At 36.3% G+C, this 23,530-nt stretch overlaps 1 protein-coding gene across 15 annotated transcripts in view; it reads right to left on the bottom strand.

The window, feature by feature from the left end:
* The window catches only part of Scmh1 (Scm polycomb group protein homolog 1), a 177,611-nt gene that overhangs the window by 64,129 nt on the left and 89,952 nt on the right, over positions 1 to 23,530 (bottom strand). For all 15 annotated transcript variants that reach the window (XM_074080451.1, XM_074080442.1, XM_074080443.1 and 12 more), the window contains 2 exons: positions 22,493 to 22,581; positions 19,624 to 19,867 (listed from right to left, as the gene is read on the bottom strand). In XM_074080451.1, the coding sequence (XP_073936552.1) occupies positions 19,624 to 19,867; positions 22,493 to 22,581 (333 nt within the window). The remainder of the gene's footprint in view (positions 1 to 19,623; positions 19,868 to 22,492; positions 22,582 to 23,530) is intronic.

Genomic DNA, 23,530 nt, shown 5'->3' with positions numbered 1-23,530 from the left:
AACTTAAGTTCATCTTATTTTGTCTGTTGTTGTTTTAGGTCTGGTTCTAACTGAAGCAGTTCATCTTGGACTTCAATAAAATACTGCCTTTTCTTTTCAATACCTGAAGTCATCTCACCATTCTTCCTTGTTAGATTTTTCAGTATCTGGGCTTCTTTAAGCATTCTGATGGGTAGTTCTTTAATATTAAAATAAAATTTGTTCATGGCTTCTATTCTATTCTTTGTTTTAGACTCTATTCTGTTTATACTCTAGGAGGGTTTTCTAAAATGCAGGAAAACAACATTCAAATTCATGATATCATCAGTTTTCTTTTCTTTTATACAGCCAATATGAGCACTGTCAGAAATATCTAATTTGTGTTTATGATTTCTTCCTTTTGCCCTGAGACATCCTTTTTTTTGTCTGAATTTTTTATGCATAAGATACCCACAAAGCATGAGACTCTTAAAAGCAACTTCTTCATGGAAAAAGCAGAAATGTTCCCACCAAGGTCAAGAAAAAGGCAAGGATGGCTACTATCTCTATTAATATTTAACATTGTATTGGAGGTATTTGCCAGTGTACTGAGATAAAACAAGAAGACTAAGAGTTGGGAAAAAAGAGTAAACAATCTCTATTTGCAGAGACATGATAGGATATCTGAAAAATTCTAGATATGCAGCATCCAATACAGAAAGCCCTAGACACATGTGGCTATTGAGCAACTTGGAATGTGACTAATTTATTGAGATGTGCCTTAAGTATGAAATCTACCTTGGACTTTGGAGGCTTAGTAAAAAAAATGTAAAAATGTTTCATTAATAATGTTTAATGTCAATTATATATTGAAATGAAAATGTTTTGATATTACGGATTGAAAAAGTATACTATTAAAATTAATTTTGTCTGCTTCTCTTTTAAATGTCACTGAAAAGACTTTAGTTATATATGTGGCTCAAGTTCCTATTGGACATGCTTCTCTATAGAATCAGTAATATAACTAGCTTACACAGTGAAAGAATTTAGCAAGGAAATAAAACATGTAAGTAGCATATGAAATTCAATAGTCTTCATATGTGTAATTAACAGAAGATTTAACAGAAGAGAAACTCTGCTTGCAATAGTATCAAGAAAGATGCTCAGATGCCCTACAACTGATGAATGGATTAAGAAAATATGGTATATATACACAATGGAGTATTATTCAGCCATAAAGAAAAATGAAATTATGTTGCTTGCAGGAAAATGGATAGAACTTAAGCACAGTATGCCAGGCTCAAAAGGTCAAAGGTTGCATGTTTTCCCTCATATGTAGAAGCTAGATCTAAACAATAAATGTACACATACATATATGATACTTTATATACATACAGACATATTTATATACACATATGTACACACATACATATCTATATCTATATCTATCTATCTATATGTATAGAGAGAGAGAGAGAGAGAACGAACATGAATGTTTTAGTGGGTCCATTTGAAGGCCTACACGGAGGCAGGCAAGGGAAGGAGAATGTTAGAATGAAAACTAATGAAACACATTGCATCTGTGTATGAAGATAACATAATACAATGCACTGTAAGCTCTGAAACAATAGGGTAATAGAGGGGGGGTCTGATTAAACCATGATATGTACATGTGTGAAATACCAAGGTGAAACCCCCTTGAACAATCAATATCACTTAAAAATCAAAGTAAAACAGGTCTTGTCTGAGGATGGGTACCATCGGGGGGTGCCTTTTGAAGAGGGTGGATATGGTGGGTATGTTTTGTATGAAAATAGAACAATGAAACCTGTTGAAATTGTTCTGAGGAGGGGGGAAGGATGAAGGAGAATGACAGAGGGTGCAAATCTAATTAAGATGTATTATAAGCACATATGTAAGTGTCACAATGCATCCCTCATGTATAGCTATTATCTACTAATAAAAAATTATAAAAAAAGAAAAATGAAGTCTGGAGGTGTGGCTCAAGCAGTAGAGTACATGCCTAGCATGTGTGAAGCACTGAGTTCAAACCCCAGCACTGTCCAAAAAAAAAAGATGAAATATTTAGGAACAAAGCTAACAAGAAATATGCAAAATCCACCTGACAGTAACTATAAAACATTTCTGAAAGACACACAAATAGACCTGAATAAACAAAAAGACATCTCTCGTTTGTGCTCCATTTCAACATGAAAGTTGTTACTGTCACTAAGATAATTACATATTTAATGCAATCTCAATAAGTGTCAAGAACCTTCCCCCCTCCCCCCGTTGCTAGACAAGTTGGTATCGAAGTTGAAATGAAACAACCATGAGAATAGCTAAGAAAACAAAAGGCAAGACCTGAAATAGGCAAGTCTTAGCAGATATTAAAACAAACTGCAAAGCATCTGTAATTGATAGCCACACTAATGGAACAGAAAAATATACCCACTCTGGCTGTGGTGGTACAGAACTATAATCCTAGCACTCAGAAGGTTGAGGCAGAAGGATTACAAGTTCAAGGCTAGCCTGGGCTAGTGAGTTCCAGGTCAGGCTAGGCTACAAAATGAGACCCTGTCTCAAAAAAATAGAAGAAAAATAAATATAAATCTGGCATATGATAAAATTGGTATCTCAAATCATCAGGGCAAAGATGGACATTTCAATAAACAGAACAATGGATAGCCACTGGAAAAAAGACAAAATTAGATGTTTCTCAAAGCATACACAAGAATAAACTCCAAAAAAAAAAAAAAAAGAATAAACTCCAAACGCATCAGAGGTGTGTGTGTGTGTGTGTGTATGAAGCTATCCAAGTACTACAGAAAAATATGGGTGAATTCTTATAATTAAAAAGTTGATTAAAAAATAAAATAAAAATTTTTGCATGGCAAATAATACAAACATAAAAACACCATAAACAAAGTATATATTCGGAGAAAATATATATCACAATTAAAGAGTCAATATGCCTAACATACAAAGGACTTTTTTAATTGAGAGGGAAAAAAAGGCCCAAACCTTAAAAGTAAATGGACAAAAGACAATTCACAAAAAATTAAATGGCCATTACACACATAAAGATATGTTAAAATTCACCCATAAAAAGATAATGTAAATTAAAACTATGCTGATAACTTACTTCTCACCTATCAGATTGAAATCAAAAGCTTTATACTACCCTCTGTTGGCAAGGCTACTAGAAAACAGGCATTGCTATATTACTGGTGAGACTAAAAATTGGTGTCATCTCTATGGAAGGAAATTTGCATTACATAATAAAATTATTAATTACCCTTGTACTCAACAACACTTCTGAAGTTTTTCCTAAAGGATACGGCTCCAAAATATGAAAATACACAAGTACAAGTTCATTAACTGCAGCATTATTTGCAATTGTAAAATACTGGAAACTACCTGATGGCCAAACAGGAAACTGGTTAACAAAAATATGGTATATATAAATATACAATGGCATGTTCTATAGCTTAGAATGAGGGAGATCTTTGTGAGTTTGTAATAGAGTAATAATAGAGTATAATAATAGTAATGGAATATAATAATAGAGTATAATGTTAAGTGAAAAAAGGAAGCAAAGTACGAAAGAGACTATAGAGTATGCTGCCTTTTATGCAAGGTAAAAGGGAGGAAATGTACATAACTGATTACTTTTGCAAAATGGAACACTGGAAGGTAAAACCAGAAAAAGGGTATGAGTGGTGAAGGGAATAAAGTAGAAGGAAAGGAGGAAAGAGGATACTTTTCTCAATAAGCCTTTTGACTCCTGGAAGGAAGTTCATTCTACGTATTCAGGGAATAAAATTAAATCAACAAACAGAATGAAAAACTAAATCTAAAACAATGTTAACAAACAAACTAACCCAAACTGCAGTTTATATAAGTAACATCACCACCCAGAAAAGTAATTCGAGTTAAGTTAAAAAAAATTTTTTTTTGTGGTGCTGGGGATTGAACCCAGGGCCTTAGTGTATGCTAGGCCAGTGCTTTATCACTGAGCTACATCTGTGAACACAACTTTTGAGCACAGAACTTTAACTATATATCCTCCACTTACAGTGGGAAAAATGCAAGCAAAGCTCGAATTACACATAGTAGGTTTATTCCCCCCCACAGTGGAATGAGTGTAGCAAAAACTATTTTAGGACTGATGTTGATGGGAGCCAAGGTTCTTAGTGTAGAAAAAGAGTGATCCAAAAATATCTTACTAACTTATAAATGCTGGGAATGTCCCAGGATTCTGGTAGGACTGCTTCTCTTTTTCATGTACACTCACTCTTTTTAAATCATTGGTACCCAAACTTTGCCAGCATCAGCATCACCTACTGGGACTGTTATAACTCATGTTTCTGGGCCACAGGTTCTGAGTTTCTGAGTATTAAGAGTTGGAAAGAGCCTTAAATATTGTCTAGTTTTTGCCTCCTTTTAAAAGTAAGTGGACAATCTAAAGATTACAGAGAAAGACACTTGGTTAAGATCTTCTAGGAAATTAATGGCCAAGGTGGAGCTTGAATATGATATGTTATTCAGAGAAAGTTACTAAATCTCTCTGCATTGTAGTTTCTTCATTAAGATAGCTAATAGAACCTATCCTGAATTATTGTCAAGATTATGTGAAATAACTTCTGATGGGACACTGCAACACAGGCTAACCAGCTAAACAGTAAGTATTAAGTTAACCTTAGCCTCTTTATCTAGCTCTCGTGAACTTTCTGCTACCATGTTGCACTACTCTGGAGCAGAATAGAGAAGAGAGGAAGAAGAATGAAGCAGCCAGTGGCATCTAGGGCAGAACAATACTCAATACTCAACAACACCTGATGGTTCTGGAACCCTGGATCTCTGCTTTGATAAAGAGACAATCATGGGGAATCCTGCTGTCTGGTCAAAGTGGGCCAACTGGAGACTATGGAGTGCGTACAGGCCAGTATCTTGCTTTTCCTTCTCCCTTCCTCTACCTTTTCGTTCATTCTTCTCATGGTGATGATTAGTATGAAGCAACACTAATACTTTCCATTTCACAGGGGTAATTGGGGCACTATCTGAGACCAGGTGCAAAAGGCACAATAGGAATCACACACATTAGCATCATTTTTATTGGCTTTTAAGCTAGTTTAAAGAAATGCCATTTCTTCACATGCTCGTTTAATCACAGTGGGAGCCTTCAATTCTGTTCCAACTTTGGTAATGTGTAATATGTTTACATATTCCAAAAAGGCAAGCAAAGCTTACTTAGAATAATGTCTGAATGGATGTTTGGCAATTGTTTTAGTGTCTTTAAAACAAAAGGTATACCTAGAAATCAAGTCAGAAGCTGGCTCAGAGTACTTTGCCTTTAAGATTAGCAGCAAATTCATCTAGACAACTGGTCTTGATTTGCAACTCTGCTGCTTGATTTTAGACTTAGCTTCCTAATTATTTTTTTTTAAATGTGTCCAGGCTTAGATTTGGCATATCCTGTAGATAACATAGTCAACCTTCAGCTTAGCATTTACATATTTGCTTAAGTTTATTATCAAGTTGGAATTGGAGAACATCATTCTGAGTGAGGTTAGCCTGGCCCAAAAGACCAAAAATCGTATGTTCTCCCTTGTATGCAGACATTAGATCAAGGGCAAACACAAAAGGGGATTGGACTTTGATCACATGATAAAAGCGAGAGCACACAAGGGAGGTATGAGGATAATAGGTAAGACACCTAAGAAACTAGATGGCATTTGTTGCCCTCAACGCAGAGAAACTAAAGCAGACACCTTAAAGCAACTAAGGCCAATAGGAGAAGAGGACCAAGAACTAGAGAAAAGGTGAGATCAAAAGGAATTAACCTAGAAGGTAACACACAAGCACAGGAAATCAATGCGAGTCAACTCCCTGTATAGTATCCTTATCTCAACTGGCAAAAACCCTTCGTCCTTCCTATTATTGCTTCTACTCTCTCTTCAACAAAATTAGAGATAAGGGCAAAATAGTTTCTGCCAGGTAGCGAGGGGGTGGCGGGGGAGAGGGAGGAGGCGGGGATTTAAGAGAGGGGGTGGGGGAGGGGGGGAGAAATGACCCAAACATTGTATGCATATATGAATAAAAAAAAGTTTAGTATCAAGTTCATGATTATACCAGCGTTTGATCTTTTTTACAGTTATTATTATTAATGTCTATCCTTTATTTTTTAAATAATTTTTTATTAGGATATATTTGTTATACAGGTGGGGGGGATTCATAGTGACAATTCCAATTAGATTCATATTGTACATTAGTTATCCAGAATTTGATATTATCATGCTTCTAATTTTAGGATTCTTTAGCATTGAGAGTTCAAAAAACAACAAGGCTTTCCAGAGAAATTATCTCCTAAATATCTGATATTCATTTCTTTACTCCAATCCTACTGTTATTACCTAGTTCGGATCATTATCATCATCTCTTGCCTTAATCATTAAAATGGTCAACTTATAGTCTCTTTGTCTCTAACTTATTCCTACCCATAACTATTTTGCTTTATCTAATGGGTATAAGAATCCATCTAAAAATAAGGATAATCATGTTACTCTTTTGGTTAAAACCTTTCCATAGTCTCTTCTTACTTCCTGGGTAAAGTCCCTCTGAACAAGCCCTGTTATATTCTCACCTCTTCTGATTTCAGTTTCTTGATATATGCCCCGTGTTTCAGCTTTCAGATTCATTCTTTTTCTTAGCATTTTCTTTTTTTGGGTTGTACTGGGGTTTGAACTAAGGATTCACATTTAATAAGCAGGCGCTTTACTGCTTGAGCCACGCCTCCAGCCCTTTCTTAGCTTGTTTTTCCCTTGGAATATTAGTCCCATCTGGTGACCAATTTTAAGCATTCTTCAGCACATGGCACAACCTAAGAAGCCTTCTCCAATATTCCCTTTTTTCACCTATTCAATTTGTATGGTATTACTTTGAACTCTTTATATTTATATATTTTGACAACTATTTTATAAGCACCTGCTTTTATAATGCATGTAAACTTTAAACACTACTCATGAAACACTCACTTTATTTATTATTGTACAAATAATGGATATCACCTAACAGCTAATCTAAATAAAACTTGAGGAAATGGCTTATTTTCAGTAGCCTCAACTTCCTTATTTATAAAATAACAGCATCAGACTAGAAAATGACAGGTTTTTTTTTTAAAGAGCTTATGTGTAGTTGCTATTAGTGTCCCCAATTTGTAGATTAAGAAACTAAGGCTAAGGGAGGTTAAATAACTTGCTCAAAAATCATAGTTAGTACATTTTAAAAAAAGATTTCCATTTTGAAAGTTCCATGAGAATTCTATGGTTCTAAAAATACAGCAAATTTAAACAAGATGCAAAAGGAAGTCAAATCAGCAACAAGTCTTTCTACTTTACATTATATTTATCTATATATCTTCTCCACTATTAAAATGAAATCCCGTTGTATGTCACATACTGCCAATATACAGGAGGAATAAAATAAGTACTTTTGATTGAATTTACTAAATTTTCAATTTTCAACACCATACATTATACTTAAAGCCAAGTATAAGTCACTAGATGTTACTGGGTAAGACAAGATTAAAAACGCCCTAATGATAATGTGGAAAATGCACACAAAATTCTTTTTTTGGATAGGGGTGGGAGTTAGTTCCTTTTAAGTTCGTCAAGATGAAAAAAATTATTTTACTTATGTTAACATAATTCTGAAAACACCCCCACCCCCACACATAAAATGTGTGATAGTACATTGTTGCTAAAAAGCATAAGTAACCAGACATGCACTATAAATCTAGATACAAACAGGCTTCCAGGTGGTGGGAGGCAGAGAGAGACTACTAGTAGCTAGCTATACCAGGAGAGTGGGAGCAAGGACAGAGAAACTTGTGTATGTTCAAAATACCCTGCCTAGTGTCCCTAGATGGTTTTTCTAATGCCTGGTAATCCATGAAAGTTAAAATTACCAGAAATACTTTAATTGGCATGCTGGCTTACAATCTTGTATATAGCTGGTTCTACGCAATTATCAATGACTTTCCCTTTGAAGGTCAACTGCATTTCATTTTCTATGGCTGTACAGCTGTTAGTAACTGGCCTGGAAAGCTGACTTCTCTTATTCAAATGTACAGTAATTACTTATAGGTGCTTTTAAGGACCTCTTTCCCAGTCCTAATCCTTCTTATTCTACTCCCAACACACATTTCAAATGTTTCCCAACCACCAGATGCTGGTTTAAGGACTCTGGTATTTGCATTTTCAAAGTCACTAATGAAATTCCTGTATAAGAATCACACGTCACAGTCCTCAAAGTATTTTAACATTAATTAGCGTTTGACGTCCCCACTCCAGAGGAACTAATATAGAAATTATTTTACTTATGTTAACATAATTCTGAAAACAACAGAGGTCAACACGAGAAGTGGATCAGGAATCAGTGTAAAGATCAGTTAGAGATAACTAACCTGGGTTGTAACACATTTGTACATGAAAGCAATGCTAGGAATCTGTATAGCTATCCTTATCTCAACTAGCAAAAACGCTTTGTCTTCCTCATTATGCTTATGTCTTCTCTTCAACAAAATTAGAGATAAGGGCAGAACAGGTTCTGCCTGGAAGGGAGAGTGGGGGAGGGGGCAGAGGGGAGAAATGACCCAAACAATGTATGCACATGTGAATAAATGAATAAAACATTAATTAACTCACTCCACATTCACAATTACATCACCCTTATTTATCTAATGGTTATCTCTAAACCTCTTCTGAGGAACAGAGTAGTAGTTTTCCTAGGAAAACTATAGATTTTGAAGTCAGAAACCCATAGACCTCACTTCAAATCACCTGAGTTATGAGGCTATTATGATGTTTAATTAAGATAAAGTTTGCGGATAGGGATAGATAATGTTTGTCATAACATAGGCACTCAACAAATTTTAGTTCTAATTCCTTCCCCTAAACTTTCTGAGCCCCAGACAAGGACAATTATTGTAAATCTTAAAAGGGATTGTGAAGTTTCTGGTATCAATGTGTCTTTGAGGCCTTGCATGAGCTTGGTTAATGTTAATTCCTTTCTTATTAAGATGGTGCTCATCAAATAAAACAACACTAGAAAAGTCATTAGTTTAACTTACCACAAAATAGGAAATAAATGAAAGGCTGAACATATTGTTAGGGTCTACATTCTTTTTTATAAGGAACATTCTGATTATTGATCACATATGCATGAGTGGATTCAGCACTAAGGTGGCTTCTGTGTTTTTACAGAGCATATGCTCTATCTCCCTATTGTGAAGGAAGAGAAGTTATTTCAGGCGAAAGAGAAGGAATTCTTTTATTTGATGAAACTTTAAACAAAGAGAACATCTAAGTTTATCACACAGTTGGGCAATGTGATAAAAAGAAAATTGTAAAACACTCTCCAAATCTTGTAAATTACCACCTCTGCTAGTAGGAAAAAATATGAAGCTGGGCATTTAATTCCAGTACTTGTTGGGGGAGGCAGAAGGATCATGAGTTTAAGATCAGGCTGGGCTACAAAGTGAAAGCCTGTATCAAAAAATCAAAACAAAACAAAACTCCCAGAAAAATCCCCTTATCTAACATGGGCATCATGTGCCAAAGTTTAGTTCAACTTCAACTGCTAGAGAAGAAAAGACCTGGAGGAACAAGATTATCAAGAGCTAGGTGAAATAAGAAACAAATTATAGCCAGAGGGCAGATGGGGGGCATATTTTAACTCCAAATAAAATAGAGTATCTTTACCCATTATAACTATCAAAAATAGAAGGTGCTCTTTGGAAGGTTATAATCTCTCTGTGGAAAAACATGTTTTTGCTCATATGCAGAATCTAGACCTAAAAAAAGTAATTAATAATGTAACAAGATTGTAAAAGGAGCACTGTTTGGGGGGAGAAACCAGTGGGAGAAGAGAGGAGGGAAAGGAGATGATGATGAGGGGGTGGATATGATTGAAGTACATTATATATGTGTGTACAAATAGCATAGTGAAACCCACTAAAACTGTTTAAAGGGGGGAGGGAAAGTATTCAAGAAAAATAGAGGGAGTGAACTGATCAGTGTATATTATATGTATTATACTGTGGAAGCATCACTGTGAAACTTCTTTGTATAATTATACCAAAAAAGAAAATCCATTGAGCTGTAAAATTATAAAGTGTATAATATATGGAATACATGGCATTTTAATTAAAAATTAGCACAATTTTTGCTCAAAAGAGAAAAAAAATTAAGTGGGGAACATGAGCATTTATAGGAGATGCTTTCAAGATGAGTCCTAAACAAGTGATAGGCTAAATTTTATGACTATGAGATTTCCTGTAGCACTGAGATTCTACTATTCTATTACATTTTACCATTTTGATATGTCACATTCACTATTCATAATTCTTTGGAATTTTAACCAAAGTAACTTCTGTATGGGAGATAAACCCAGCTGGTTTATCAGATTCTTGTACTAGAATCTTATTTTTGTTCATGCAGTCTTCCCTTGACCTTGGCAAAGTAATTTAGAGGATGTGTCCTTTAATAGCTTTGCTCAACATAGCTGGGTTCAGCTACGTGTTGCCATCTGGGCTGATGCCAAGGCTGAAACTCCAACTGCTCTAAACTATAGTTTGCTTATTAATAAAGCATGGGCTGCTTCCTGTTCCCAACCAGCTAACATTTTTGGTGCTCCATGTCCAGTTCCTTTTCCCCTCCTGACTCTCACCCCTGTGGCCTGGGGAAAGGACTGCTGCAACTACAAAGGTAATGTCACATTTTTCCAGGAACTTCTGGGCTGATAAATCTGTAGAGTGGGGAAAACAACATGACATGTGGGAACACAAGCAACTTCAAAAGTTTCGTATTACTGAAACTCAAAGGCATGATAGACTCAGTTGTCTAAATCTACAGATAAAAAGCACAATCCAGCAAGTGAAGAGCCAATATTCTTCCAGAAGATGGCCTGCTAATCTGTCTGGCCAAGCCCAGGCCACTCAGAAGAGGTGGCATGAAAGTACATTGCTAGACAGCACCTGCTGGTCAACTACAGTCAGATGAACACAGTCCAGCTTTCTTTAGCATAAGGAACTAAAGTGCAAAAGCTTAAAATCAAACTCCTGCCTTCTGATCATCTCATTCTTTTAATCTCTTGCTTGTCATTCTGTTTCCTGATGTACATGAATGCTTATGTTTTTTCTTTTAGTTAATCATTATTGAGATTAATAAATTCTTCTTTATGACTATATTTCCTCAAAAATCATCTACAGTATTAAGGGGAAAATTTATTTATTTTATTTTAAAAATTTATTTATTTTTTCTTTTATTATTCATATGTGCATACAAGGCTTGGGTCATTTCTCCCCCCTGCCCCCACCCCCTCCCTTACCACCCACTCCGCCCCCTCCCTCTCCCCCCCACACCCTCAATACCCAGCAGAAACTATTTTGCCCTTATTTCTAATTTTGTTGTAGAGAGAGTATAAGCAATAATAGGAAGGAACAAGGGTTTTTGCTGGTTGAGATAAGGATAGCTATACAGGGCATTGACTCTCATTGATTTCCTGTGTGTGGGTGTTACCTTCTAGGTTAATTCTTTTTGATCTAAACTTTTCTCTAGTTCCTGTTCCCCTTTTCCTATTGGCCTCAGTTGCTTTTAAGGTATCTGCTTTAGTTTCTCTGCATTAAGGGCAACAAATGCTAGCTAATTTTTTAGGTGTCTTACCTATCCTCACCCCTCCCTTGTGTGCTCTCGCTTTTATCATGTGCTCATAGTCCAATCCCATTGTTGTGTTTGCCCTTGATCTAATGTAAGGGGAAAATTTAGTAACACAGAATTGATATTACCAGTCTCCAACATGATTTTCCTAAGAACCATCTACACTTATTTAAAATTAGGGATTTTTCAAGTCAGTATGTATTAATGTTGGTATATGATAGGCATTACATTAAAAACTTGCCAATAAAACCTACATGGACTTTATGTATTCCCAAGAAAACAGCAGGTGTGGTCAAATTTATGAACTGCCTAAGCCACATTTACTTCTAGGAATTTGAGAGAAACCAATTGTTTTAACACACATATGAAAATCTGCCATGATTCTTGGGCATCTGAAGTTGGTGAAGGCAGGACTGATGACAGGCAGAGCTGAGGGGCAGTTGAAGATTTCTGGAAGAGAGGCGCAGGCAAGATTTTCCCGTCCATTAGGCAGATATAATTAGAATCAGTGGGAGAACCCAGATTCCCTGCTTCATAATATCATTTCCACATATTCCTATTTCTATTTGTGTACCATAAGCATACAAACAAGAGAAGATCAGTTATGGGAGTAGGGCTCACTGCACAAACCTCATCTCATAATTATATTTTTTCTTGACCAAAAAGAATACTCCCATGTACAGTTCTCTTTTCCTTGGATACCTGGGCATCTTATTTCAGATATAAATGACATACAATAACATCTATCATGGGTTACATGGTGCTCTGCATTCATATACCCTTTTTTCATTTTAATTACTCAATCATTCTTTAAGGTAGACCCTTTCCACAACTTCCACTGAGCTTCGCACTGCTAACAGGGGTTGCTTTACATCTGTTGGAGAGATGCATACATGAATAAAATCCAGAATTAATAAGGACAGTGTGTGTGTGTGTGTGTGTGTGTGTGTGTGTGAGTGTTTGAAAGAATGGAAGGAGAAAATGGGGTATTAAATATTAAATATAGGCAAGGCTGGAGACAATATATCTGAGAGGTAAAACGCAAGAATCGTCAAGAGGCTGCTCTTATTCCAGGGGCAAAGAATTTGCTCTGTTAATAACCACTATTGCCCATACTTTTTTCTGGCATGGCTAGTAAACACTTTCTTAGGACCCAAGAGGGGCATTTGGCCATCAGAAGTTTTCTGCATACATCATGTCTTCCTGCTTACTGTGGCTTATGAGGAAAAGAAGCTGGGTGGAAATCAAGAGGGTGATCCAGGTACAGAGGTGTACAAGTGTCTAGAGGACAGAGGTGGTGAAAGTAGTCTCTGGAGAAGAGTCAAGTACCCTTTGATATTCTTAACTCTGGCCATCAGAGTTGTAAAGAATACAACATTAATTAAAATCACTTTTAATCTGCTATTAAAATTGTAGTGAATACTGTATAATGAATATATCCTAATAAACATTTATAAAAAATTATAGTGAATAATGGCCTCAAATGAGAAGAAACAGAAACAGAATCAGAAATACAGCTGATCTATCTCACTCAACAAATATTACTGTGTGTTATGTGCTAGGGATATAAAGATGCAGTTAAAAAATTAATTCCATTAAATACTGATTCAAGTAGAAAAATCTAAATTCCTTGACATGGTAGAATTTTAGCTCCTCATTAAAGCTTATTCTGAAAGGCTAGAATTATTTTATGTGTTACAGGATAGTTTGTTAAATAAATAAGCACTCATAATAGGTGTGAAAATAAATTTTAAGACCTAACATCTTGGTTTCTTTAACAATTCTTCCCCCACAGCACTGCTTCGCTTCTTTCCCTCACCTGGAACACTGCAACAAGTTGCTAACTGATGCTTCTGCCTCCAGCCTCCTGATGGCATCCATCCTTTTGCTGCTACCAGGACGATTCATATGGACACAAACCTGACCTGTTATTCTTACAGGTCAACAGCTTACAAGTTGTTATGCCCTCACAGTTCATAGGGTGTAGACCCAGCTCCTTAAAATGGCCTCTGAGGGCTGCTGTGCACTTCTGTCCTTTCCTTTCAACCTCCTTCCCTTACACCCTGCGATCTAGCCACTTAAACAGTTTTTTTTAAGTCCTCAACTGTACTTTTTTTATTTTTTTTTTAAAACGTTGGGCCTTGGGCTGGAGGCATGGCTCAAGTGGTAGTGTACCTGCCTAAGTAAGTGAAAGGTCCTGAGTTCAAACTATGGTACTACCAAAATGAAACAACAAAAAAACCCCAATCTAACAAAAACAAATGAGTAAACAAATGTCTCTGGGCTTCCATTAAACTACTTCCACTGCTAGTTAAGAGTTCTGTCTCTACCTCCCCATTCTTCAGGATTCAGCTTAGCTGTCCCTTCATCTAGAACCTTCCCTGACCTCAATCTCCAATCTCCCATCTAGGTTAAGGGTCCTTCTGCACATTGCTCCTCCAAAATTGTAATTCTCTACTGGTCTATCCATTCATAAAACTGTGAACTCTAAAGGCAGAGTCTGCCAACTGAGCCAATGACTAAGACTTAGTTATGACTTGATAGATAGAACCTGGATGACCTCATGCTGTGACTTATAACTTGGTCTCAGTTGTACAGGTCTTATGCTCTACCCTAGCTTTCCTTCTGTAGTTTAGGATTATAATTTAATGAACTCTTTTTCTGTCCTAGAACTAAAAGTGATTATACCATAGTTATAATAAAAAGAAAATGTCCTTAAATCATGGGAAACACTTTTCACAGAAAAAAAGGAAAAGACATTCTGAAACTCTTGTTTGTAGGTATCAAATTCTTATCCTCCAGGCCAGGGTAACACATTTGCATATAAACCACAGCACTGAGTCAGATTTTGAAGTTTTCTCATTGTACAATGAAACCTGTCATAGAAATGAGAGTCTGAGAGAATAAAGGAAGCCTGGCTGGCCACTTACTCCAACAGATGTGCTCAAGGGCAGTACCTCTACTAACTCTCATATTCGAATTAGGATGTAAAGAGCAGTCCAATTAATACTATATGAAGTCATGACAGACTGATGTATAAGCCAGAATAGTGATATATTTTAAATAAAAATATAAATACAAAGTAGCATGGGTCTCATGTTCTCTTCCTGTTGTACAGGTATACAGGAAGCTAAGGTACAATCTGAAACTGGCTTGCTCAGCCTCAGATCAGAGCAAGGGGAAGTCAGATGGGTTATTATGATGGCTGAAGGTATGATTACCTTCACAATCATGCAATGTGGGTTGAATTCTTTATTTTGCTTTTTAAATTAAAAAATGAAGCACGTGTCTTTCAGTTTTAAGTTTCTTAAAATGGTAAGGTTAAAAAAAAGAAATAAAAGTGTCTGCCTTTTCTGACTAAGAACGCTGGATTAGTTGGTAGCTGCTCCCCATCAGTTTGGGATCTAAAATGGATATAACTGACTTAGCAAAGGCAAGCAGGAGAGGCCATGAGCAGCGAGCACACAGGACTCTCTTCAGATAGGTAGAGATACAGGCAGGTGGGCTGATCCCTCTGGAATCAAGCAGGAGACAGTCATAGAGTTAGTTGTTTGCTACCTATTCCCAAGATCATTAACTACCTGGCACTATAGAGGTGGGAGGCCCTTTGAAGACCTAGTTCAGCTTCTCTCTTGTGCAGAATGACTTTCTCAAAGACAAAACACACTATTGTGGTCCCACTGGGGCTACAATGCAATTCAATGCTTTGATATTACACCACACTGCTTCTTATCTAATTCCTTCCAGGATCTCAAATGAGATTTTGAAGAGGAGAGGCCAGTAGAGAATGGAGAGTACGGTCCACATGGCTCAGTATCTTTGCCTAATAGTTGACTCCACTAGATCTCCACTGTCTGTCCTTCTAGACTCATGTATCAACAGAGCCAAGTCATTTAAGTCCTCTGAGCTCCAGTTTTCTGTAAATAAAATATATCTGAAAATGATTAATCCTAGTTCAGAGTGACCAGGAAGATAAACTGAAACAATGTATATAAAGAACATTAAATGACCAGCTTGGTGCCAGTGGCTGAAGACTGAGATGGGGAGGATTATGGTTTAAGGTCAGCCCAGGAAAAGAGTTCGATAGATCCATCTCAAAAATAACCAGAGCAAAATAGACTGGAGTTGTAGCTCAAGCAGTAGAGTGCCTATTTTGCAAGTATGAAGACCTGAGTTCAAACCCCAGTCCCACCAAAATAAATAAGTAAATAAAAAAGAACATTAAATGAATATCGCTATTTTCCCTACTTACCATGAACAAGAAATATTCAAATCTTACTTTGAATTTTTAAACACTTGCACACTAATGAGCAGAAGGTAGAAAGGATGAAGGGGATAGTATAACCAAAAAGAGAACAGGCTTACATACAGAGAATATTTTGTTTTGTGAAATGAATTGTGCAATCACATTCTTTCCACATTGTATCACTTACTTTTCAGCCAGGACATGGCTAAACCTCTGCTACTGCAGGAAGCTCCACTGTGGAACCTACTGAGGTAGGACGACAGGGAACAGAGTGTGTTTGGAGGGGATGATGGAATGATAAATGCTGGAATGATAACCAAAGGACCTGTCTGGAAATGCCACATGAAAGGTCTCTCTCTGCCTTCCTTTTGGCCATCTTCTGTTTCAGGTCTAAGGTCTTACAAGAGACACAAAAGAGAAGACAGCACACTCCCCTGGAAGAATCAGTCACACAGCAAGTCATGTTTCTTATCAGCCCGGGTACAGAAAAAATCTGGGCTCAGACTCCCACCTCTTCTGGCTCTGAAGAGCTGCCTAACTGCTCTGGGTTTTCCAGCAAAATAACAGAATTTTTTAGGCAAGAAGGTAAGAAAATCAGCCTATTTTTGAATAAAGTCTCAAACATCAATTATCCTGTTTAAGCCTCAAGTAAACAAAAATGATTCCACTACCAGTTCTGAGGCACCTCTCATTGCTTCCCAGAGCCATTATCTCATGTGCAAAGGGATAGCAATGGATTTCTCATATTGACTCCAGGGTACGTGTTTCTTGCAGCATATAGAGAAGTGGCATTTTCCTGAGCCAAGAATCATGTTTCTCCCTTCCCCTGCCTCAAGTTCCCTCCATCTCAGATCCACTATTCTAATCCAAGCCACCCTCATGTCCTCCTCATCCATAATTTCCACTGTGCAACCTGTTCTCCATAGAGCAGCCCAAATGATTTTCAAGGCAATAGCTTTATTGACATATAATTCTATATCATAAAACTCATACTTACAATTCATTATTTTTTCTTATATCACAGACTTGTGCAAAAATCACCCCAATCTAATATTATGTTTTAATTATCATGCCCTTTACCAGTCATGTTCCATTTCTCCTTCTGCCCAGATCCTGAGAACCACTAATCTACTTCTATCTCTGTGTATCTGCCTATTCTTGACATTCTGCGTGAATGTAATAATGCAATGCATGGTCTTTCATAACTGGCTTTTTTAGACTAATCAAGATTTTTATGGTTTATTTATGCTGCAGCATTACCAGTAATTCATTCCTTTTCATTGCCAAATAATATTTTATCATATAGCTATTCCACATTTTATTTATCTACTATCCATTGGCTGATGAACATTTGGGTTGTTTCCACTTTGGGGTTATTATGAATAGTGTTGTCAAGAACATTTATGATGTATTTTTTGTGTGGACATGGTTTCTGTTTTCTTGGGACTATACCTATGGAGTTGCTGGGTCACACAGTAACTATACTCAACATCTCGAGTGACTTCTAATCTGTTTTCAAATGTGGCTGCCCCATTTTACAACTCACCAATCATGTATGAGGGTTCTAATTTTTCCACATCCTCCACAGTATTTGTTATTGTCTATCTTTTGATTATAGCCATACCAGTGGGTATGAAGTGTAGATTTTGATTTAAACTTCCCTGATGATAAATGATGCTGAGCATCTTTTCAAATGGTTATTGGCCATTTGTATTTATTCTCTAGAGAAACGTCTATTCAAATCCTTTGCCTATGTTAAAATTGGGTTATTTATCTTTTCATTGCTGAATTATGTGTTCTTTTATATTCTGGATACAAGTCCAAGTGATTTTCAAAAAGTAAGTCAACAGGTCTTGTTACTTCCTTGCTTATTACCCTCTAGTGGTTTCCTAACAAGTTTAGAATAAAGTACAAAATTCTCAGTCTGGTTTAACAAAGCCCTGCATGATTTTTGGCCCCTGCCTGCTTTTCCAGCCTCAGCTTGTACTATCTTCCTGCTTGGTCTGTGCACTCTGGTAAGAACAGTCTGCTCCCTGCACTGAAATTCAGGCGCTCACTGGTGTCTCAGCACCATGGTGTTCACTGTCCCATCTGCATGCTCGCATTCTCTTTCCCTGGATGGCTCCTTCTCATTACTCAGCTCTCAATTTGGATAGCAGTTTTTCAGACAAGTTTTTCCTCAAAGAAACTCTATCTAAAGGAGTTCCCCCTCCACAAAGAAAACTTTTTGGGATGACAGATATGTTCATTTTATTTATTGTGGTAATGGTTTCATGGATGTATATTTATGTCAAAACATTTCAAATTATAATTTTAAACATGTGCCATTTATTTTATGACAATAACACATTAATAAAGCTATTAAATAAAAGCTCCCCTTACAACCACAATTTCTTATCAGACTTTATTTCCTTGGGAGAAATTATCTATCTAAAATGACCTTATTTCTTTTTTCCTTTCTTTTTTTAGTGCTGGGGATTAAACTCAGAGCGTCTCTCACACTGAGCTATAACCCCTGAAATGACCTTAACTTACCGATGTAAATGTGTACTTTCTGTCTCACCCCAGTAGAACAGAAGTACCACAAGGGCAGAATATTGTTCATCTTGATCACTGCTGTGTCTTCAGCTTCACTTACAATTAGGTGTTCAATAAATACTTGGCTAATTGAATGAATGAATTCTACAGAAGTTTAGAAAAGAGGCTCTGAGACAATAGAAAGAGCAACTTTCCGCTCCTTCAAATTCACCAGAACTTTTAGACTTAAGAGGATGGGATTATTATTATTTTCATTTCTAAGAGCAGTTAACATAAAATATATCCCGGATCGTCTCCACTATCATCAGCATCAAAAGTGATGTTCATGGTTCACCTAGTCCCTGGCACTACTGTAGTAGATATATACTCTCCATTTGGTAGTGGTTAATTTTATAGTAATAGTATTATAATGGTAATGTAGTATATTATAATAGCGTACCATAATATATATGTACAGTAATGATCATACACGTAACATATAACTATAGAAACAGCAATAGTAATACAATAAAAATTGTTTCAGCACTTGCTATTTGCCAGATGTTAAGCATTTTGCTTATGTAATCTCATTTATTCCTGATAATAACTTTATGAAGGAAATGTTCTTTTACAGATGTGTAAGTAGAGGTGTAGACAGGTGAATTAACTGCTCACTATCACACAGCTGGTAAAAGGCAAAGCTTGAGCTCAAACCCATGATTGCCTTACTTCAAAGCCCAGGCTTTTTCCATTCTGTTACAGCACTTCTAAAGTTTTCTCACAAAACAGCGTTACTATTCCAGCTTATTACACAGCTCTTCAAGGAAGATATTTACCTTGAGAACGGATACTATTCAAACTTTGAAATGGGTTAGGAGCCTAAGGTAAGGCATGCAAGAAGCTGGCTGCTTGAGAATAAATCAGGATATTTAGAGCACGAGTTTTTTTTTTTTTTTTTACTTTATCCCACATTCCTTGTCTAGCGGCTTCATTTGATGCTTAATTCTGTACTGTTAATGATTTTTCTCTGGGAGGTCTTGGTTTATACCTAAGCTGTTGGCCCTTGTTCCTACCCTGTCTATTAGTGAAGTTTGGTATTGAACCTAGGCTGGCCATGATGGACCTGGGTGATCTCCCTCATTGTCTGGGTATGGTTTCAAGAGCCTGTGGGTGGGCCTTTACCTTTGGTGCCAGGTGGCTGCAGGTTGTCTCCAGTCAAAGAACACCAGCCCACAGGAAAGATGTCCCGGGAGTCGAAGCGGCACCAGTAGTCAAAGGCCCCTCGCCACCCATCAAAAGTGACAAGCACCTCTGAGCCCCGAACCTCCCCAATAGTGGCTGGGCAAATGAAATGAGGGTTCTTCCTGTCCACAGCTTCTAGCTTCATTCCCATTTTGAAGAAATTGTGGGAAGGCGATGGTGGCTCCTAAATGAGAAACAGAAATATCCAGATCTAGACACAAAGAGAGAGACTGTATATGCCAGCAGACTGCTGTCTCCTTTGGATGAGAAAAAAGTGACTGCTCTACAAGAGTTATTCAATTTCCCTTTGTGCCCTTCTCCTGTCCCATTCTATTCCTACCCATCACAGAGGTAACAATTATTCATTCATGTTTTTATGTTGCTATATATGTATGTGCCATCTGCAGGCTTTTGAATTTTATATAAATGGTATTGTACTATTCACATCATTCTACAATTTACTTTTTTGTTCAATGTTACATTTTTGAAATTTGCCCATGTTGATAAATTTAACCCCAGTTTATTTTAACTAATAGTATTCTACTATAGGTGTGTATCACAATCTATTCTTTCTCTTTTTATGGATAATTAAGCTATGTTTCTAATTGTTTACTATTTCAAAAGAGATTAACAACCATTCTTGCACTGTTCCTTGTGTGTGTGTGTGTGTGTGTGTGTGTGTGTGTGTGTGTGTGTATGAAGATTTCTTTAGAATATACATCTAGGAGTAGAATCACTGGGTTATAGTTATCTTTCTCCTTCATTTTTCACATGAAATTTATTTAATCAGTTTTTAAAGTTCCACAGAAAAACCCAATTAGGATTTTGAGTAGAATGGCAATGAATTATATATTAATTTGGGAAGAAATAACCTTTGTTATGTATGATATTAAGTCTTCTCATCTGTGAACATGACAGTCTTTTTCCATTAAAGTTTTCTTTGATGCAGATTTCTCCTTTAATATAGATTTTTAAATCTTCTCTACAAATACCTTATGCTTCATCATTAACATTTTTTCTAGGAATATTATAATTCTATTGTTATCATAAATAGTACTTAAATTTTTATTTTCAAACTATTTGTTGTTATTAAGTAGGAATAAGCTGATTTAAAAAATAATCCACTAATTTCATAGTGATTGGTATAACAATCAGTATATAAACGTCTGCTTAATTTACCAGTTATTGAGAGATATGCGTTAAAATATTCCCTACAGATTGAGGATTTTTCAGTTTTTCTATGTAAACGCCAAATTTTGCTTTATACTTTGAGGCTGTTTTAGGGGGCATATACACTTAAATGCCTCTATATGCTTTATGCTCTTGCTGAACTGTACTTTTTATTATTAGGTAGTGCTAATGCTTTTAAAATATCTTCCTTCCTTCCTCCCTCCCTCCCTTCCTATACTTGGGATTGAACCCAGGACCTCAGGCATGCTAGGTAAGCACTTTACCATTTCAGCCATAGTTTGAGCCCTTTAGTTGTATTTTTTTTAGGGGCTTGCTAACTTTTCTGTGGCTGGCCTTGTATTCCTCCTGCCTCTGCTTCCCAAGTAGCTGGGATTGCAAGCATGTGCCACCACACCTGGTGCTTTTTATTTTTTTCTTTCAATACTGGGGACTGAACCCAGGGTCACGCCTGGTTTACATATAGCTTCTACCAGCTTTACTTTGATAAAAGTTTGCCTGGTATACCTTTTATATTCTCTTATTTTCAGTATTTTTATGTTATTATGTTTAAGCAACATCTATTGTAAATAGCACAATGATAGATTAAAAAAATCAAACTGACTTAAACTGACAAGTTTAAGCTTATTTCTCATTATAACTGAAGTATTAGAATTTTTTATTCTTTTTTAAGTTTTTGAGATGGGGTCTCCCTATGTTGCCCAGGCTGACCTTAAACTCTTGGGTTCAAGTGATCCTCCCATCTTAGTCTCCTGGTAGCTGGGACTACAGGCATGAACCACAATGCCCAGCTGAATTTATTACAGCTATCTTATTGTCTATTTCTGTTTAACTTGATTTTCAAGGTTCTTTTACTCCTTTTTAATCAACTAAGTTTTCTTCCCTTTTCCCTTCCTTCAATGATTCAGAAGTTAAAACATTCTATATATAATCTTTTGGTGGGTCCCTGTAAGATTTTAACATACAAAGTCTAAAACTCATCTTTATTTCTAGTCCTAAACAATACAAGAACTTTAGAATATTTTAACTACTCCTAGGTTATAGTAGCATTTGGGATATTTTCTAGTGAAAGAGTTTTCAAGTTCCCTAGTACACAATATTTTGGGAGCCAGAATGCTCTTTTTCTCTCTAGAGGCACAGGCAAGCCTCATTCAGTCCCTTTATGGTACCTCTTACCCCACTGGAGAAGTCAGTTAATAGCAGACTGATAGGCCTTCTTGAAAGAGGAAGAACAAATACAGGTTTTAGATCCCTTACTAGCCATGTGATCTTGAGCAAGTTCATTATTCAGAAGTATGTTTCCTTAACTATTAAATGGAACTAGTAATTCTCAGTTCATAGTTAGCTATGACATTAACTGAGAAAATATATACAAAGCCACAGACATATTGTAAATACTCCAAAAACAGTCTCCTTCCATTCTGCTTATAACATATACTCTACAGAACTCTCTAAGAATCATTCCTTTAGATTTGTATTACATTTTATAGTTTTACTAATAAACACATTTTCATTTCTTAACAACCTCATAAGGTAGACAGAATTCTACTTTATAGATATGGTCAAAAGGTTCTTGTTACTGGTTTAGCTTAGAGCTGGTGATATCTGAGGGATAGTGTACCTTGTGGAAAATCCTGATGGGAGCCATCTCTGCTCCATTTAGTGTCTTCAAAAGGAACATAGGCCAAGAGGAGGCATTCAGCCGAAATCCTGCAGCAAACATAATGGAGAACAAATTAAAAAATGTTTCAAAAGGTGCTGTCCAGTTCTCCCTTTGGAATCCAAATACTCCTGTCACAACATGTGCTGTGATAGTCATAGAATCACAAACTCTGAAGTCTGTGATTAAAGGTTAGGTTAAAAAAAATGCCCCATTGGACAGATGAGGAAAAGGAGGAACATTGAAGAGAATGTAACTTGTCCAAGGTAATGCTGAAAATAAGTAGTGTAATAGGATCTCTGAATCAAGTTCCTGACTCCAAGACAAATATCACAGAATAGATATCATAACATTTAGAACACGTTCCTTGACAAATCCAAAAAAGATGTGAGACAGAATGAACAAACAGAAATGATCTACACAGTAGAGTATAAAAGGGGAATCTAACAGTGTCTTAAGAAGAAACCAAACATGTCAGCTAAGAAGCCCAATACACAGGTAAATAAGTTTGGTTTACCTTAAAAAAAACTAACACATTTTTTTCTCTTTTTGTCATTCTCATATGTGTACATATGCATATACATACCAAGTACACAATACTTGTTGATATTCCTTGTTTACTTAAACAACTAAGGATCAGGTAATAATGAAATTATAGGAGGTCATTCTACCCAAATTTCTTAATTTTCCAAAACAGTAAAAAAAAACAGCCTAGAAAGGTAAATTGTCCATTGTTATCCACCAAGTAAAAATTAGTAAGAACATACCATTTACTTAATGAACTGTAAAACTAGGAGCAATGGTATACTTTGGTCTTCTAATTCAAGCTCCCAGTGCTTCTTTCAATTTGGCTTCAACTCTCCATCCTGAGATAAACCTAAATATAATGTTTTAATAGCCTCCCAACCTGTCTCAGTGTTCTCATCATATTCAAAAGAATAGAGAGGCTGCACCAAAGCTGTAGAGTTGGAAATAACAAGAGCATCTGCTGTTCTTGAA

The sequence above is a fragment of the Castor canadensis genome, chromosome 7 (assembly GCF_047511655.1).
Source record: "Castor canadensis chromosome 7, mCasCan1.hap1v2, whole genome shotgun sequence".
NCBI classification, from domain to species: Eukaryota; Metazoa; Chordata; class Mammalia; order Rodentia; family Castoridae; genus Castor; species Castor canadensis.
The sequence above is the reverse complement of the archived record's forward strand: the minus strand, read 5'-3'. Positions and strand labels throughout refer to the sequence as shown.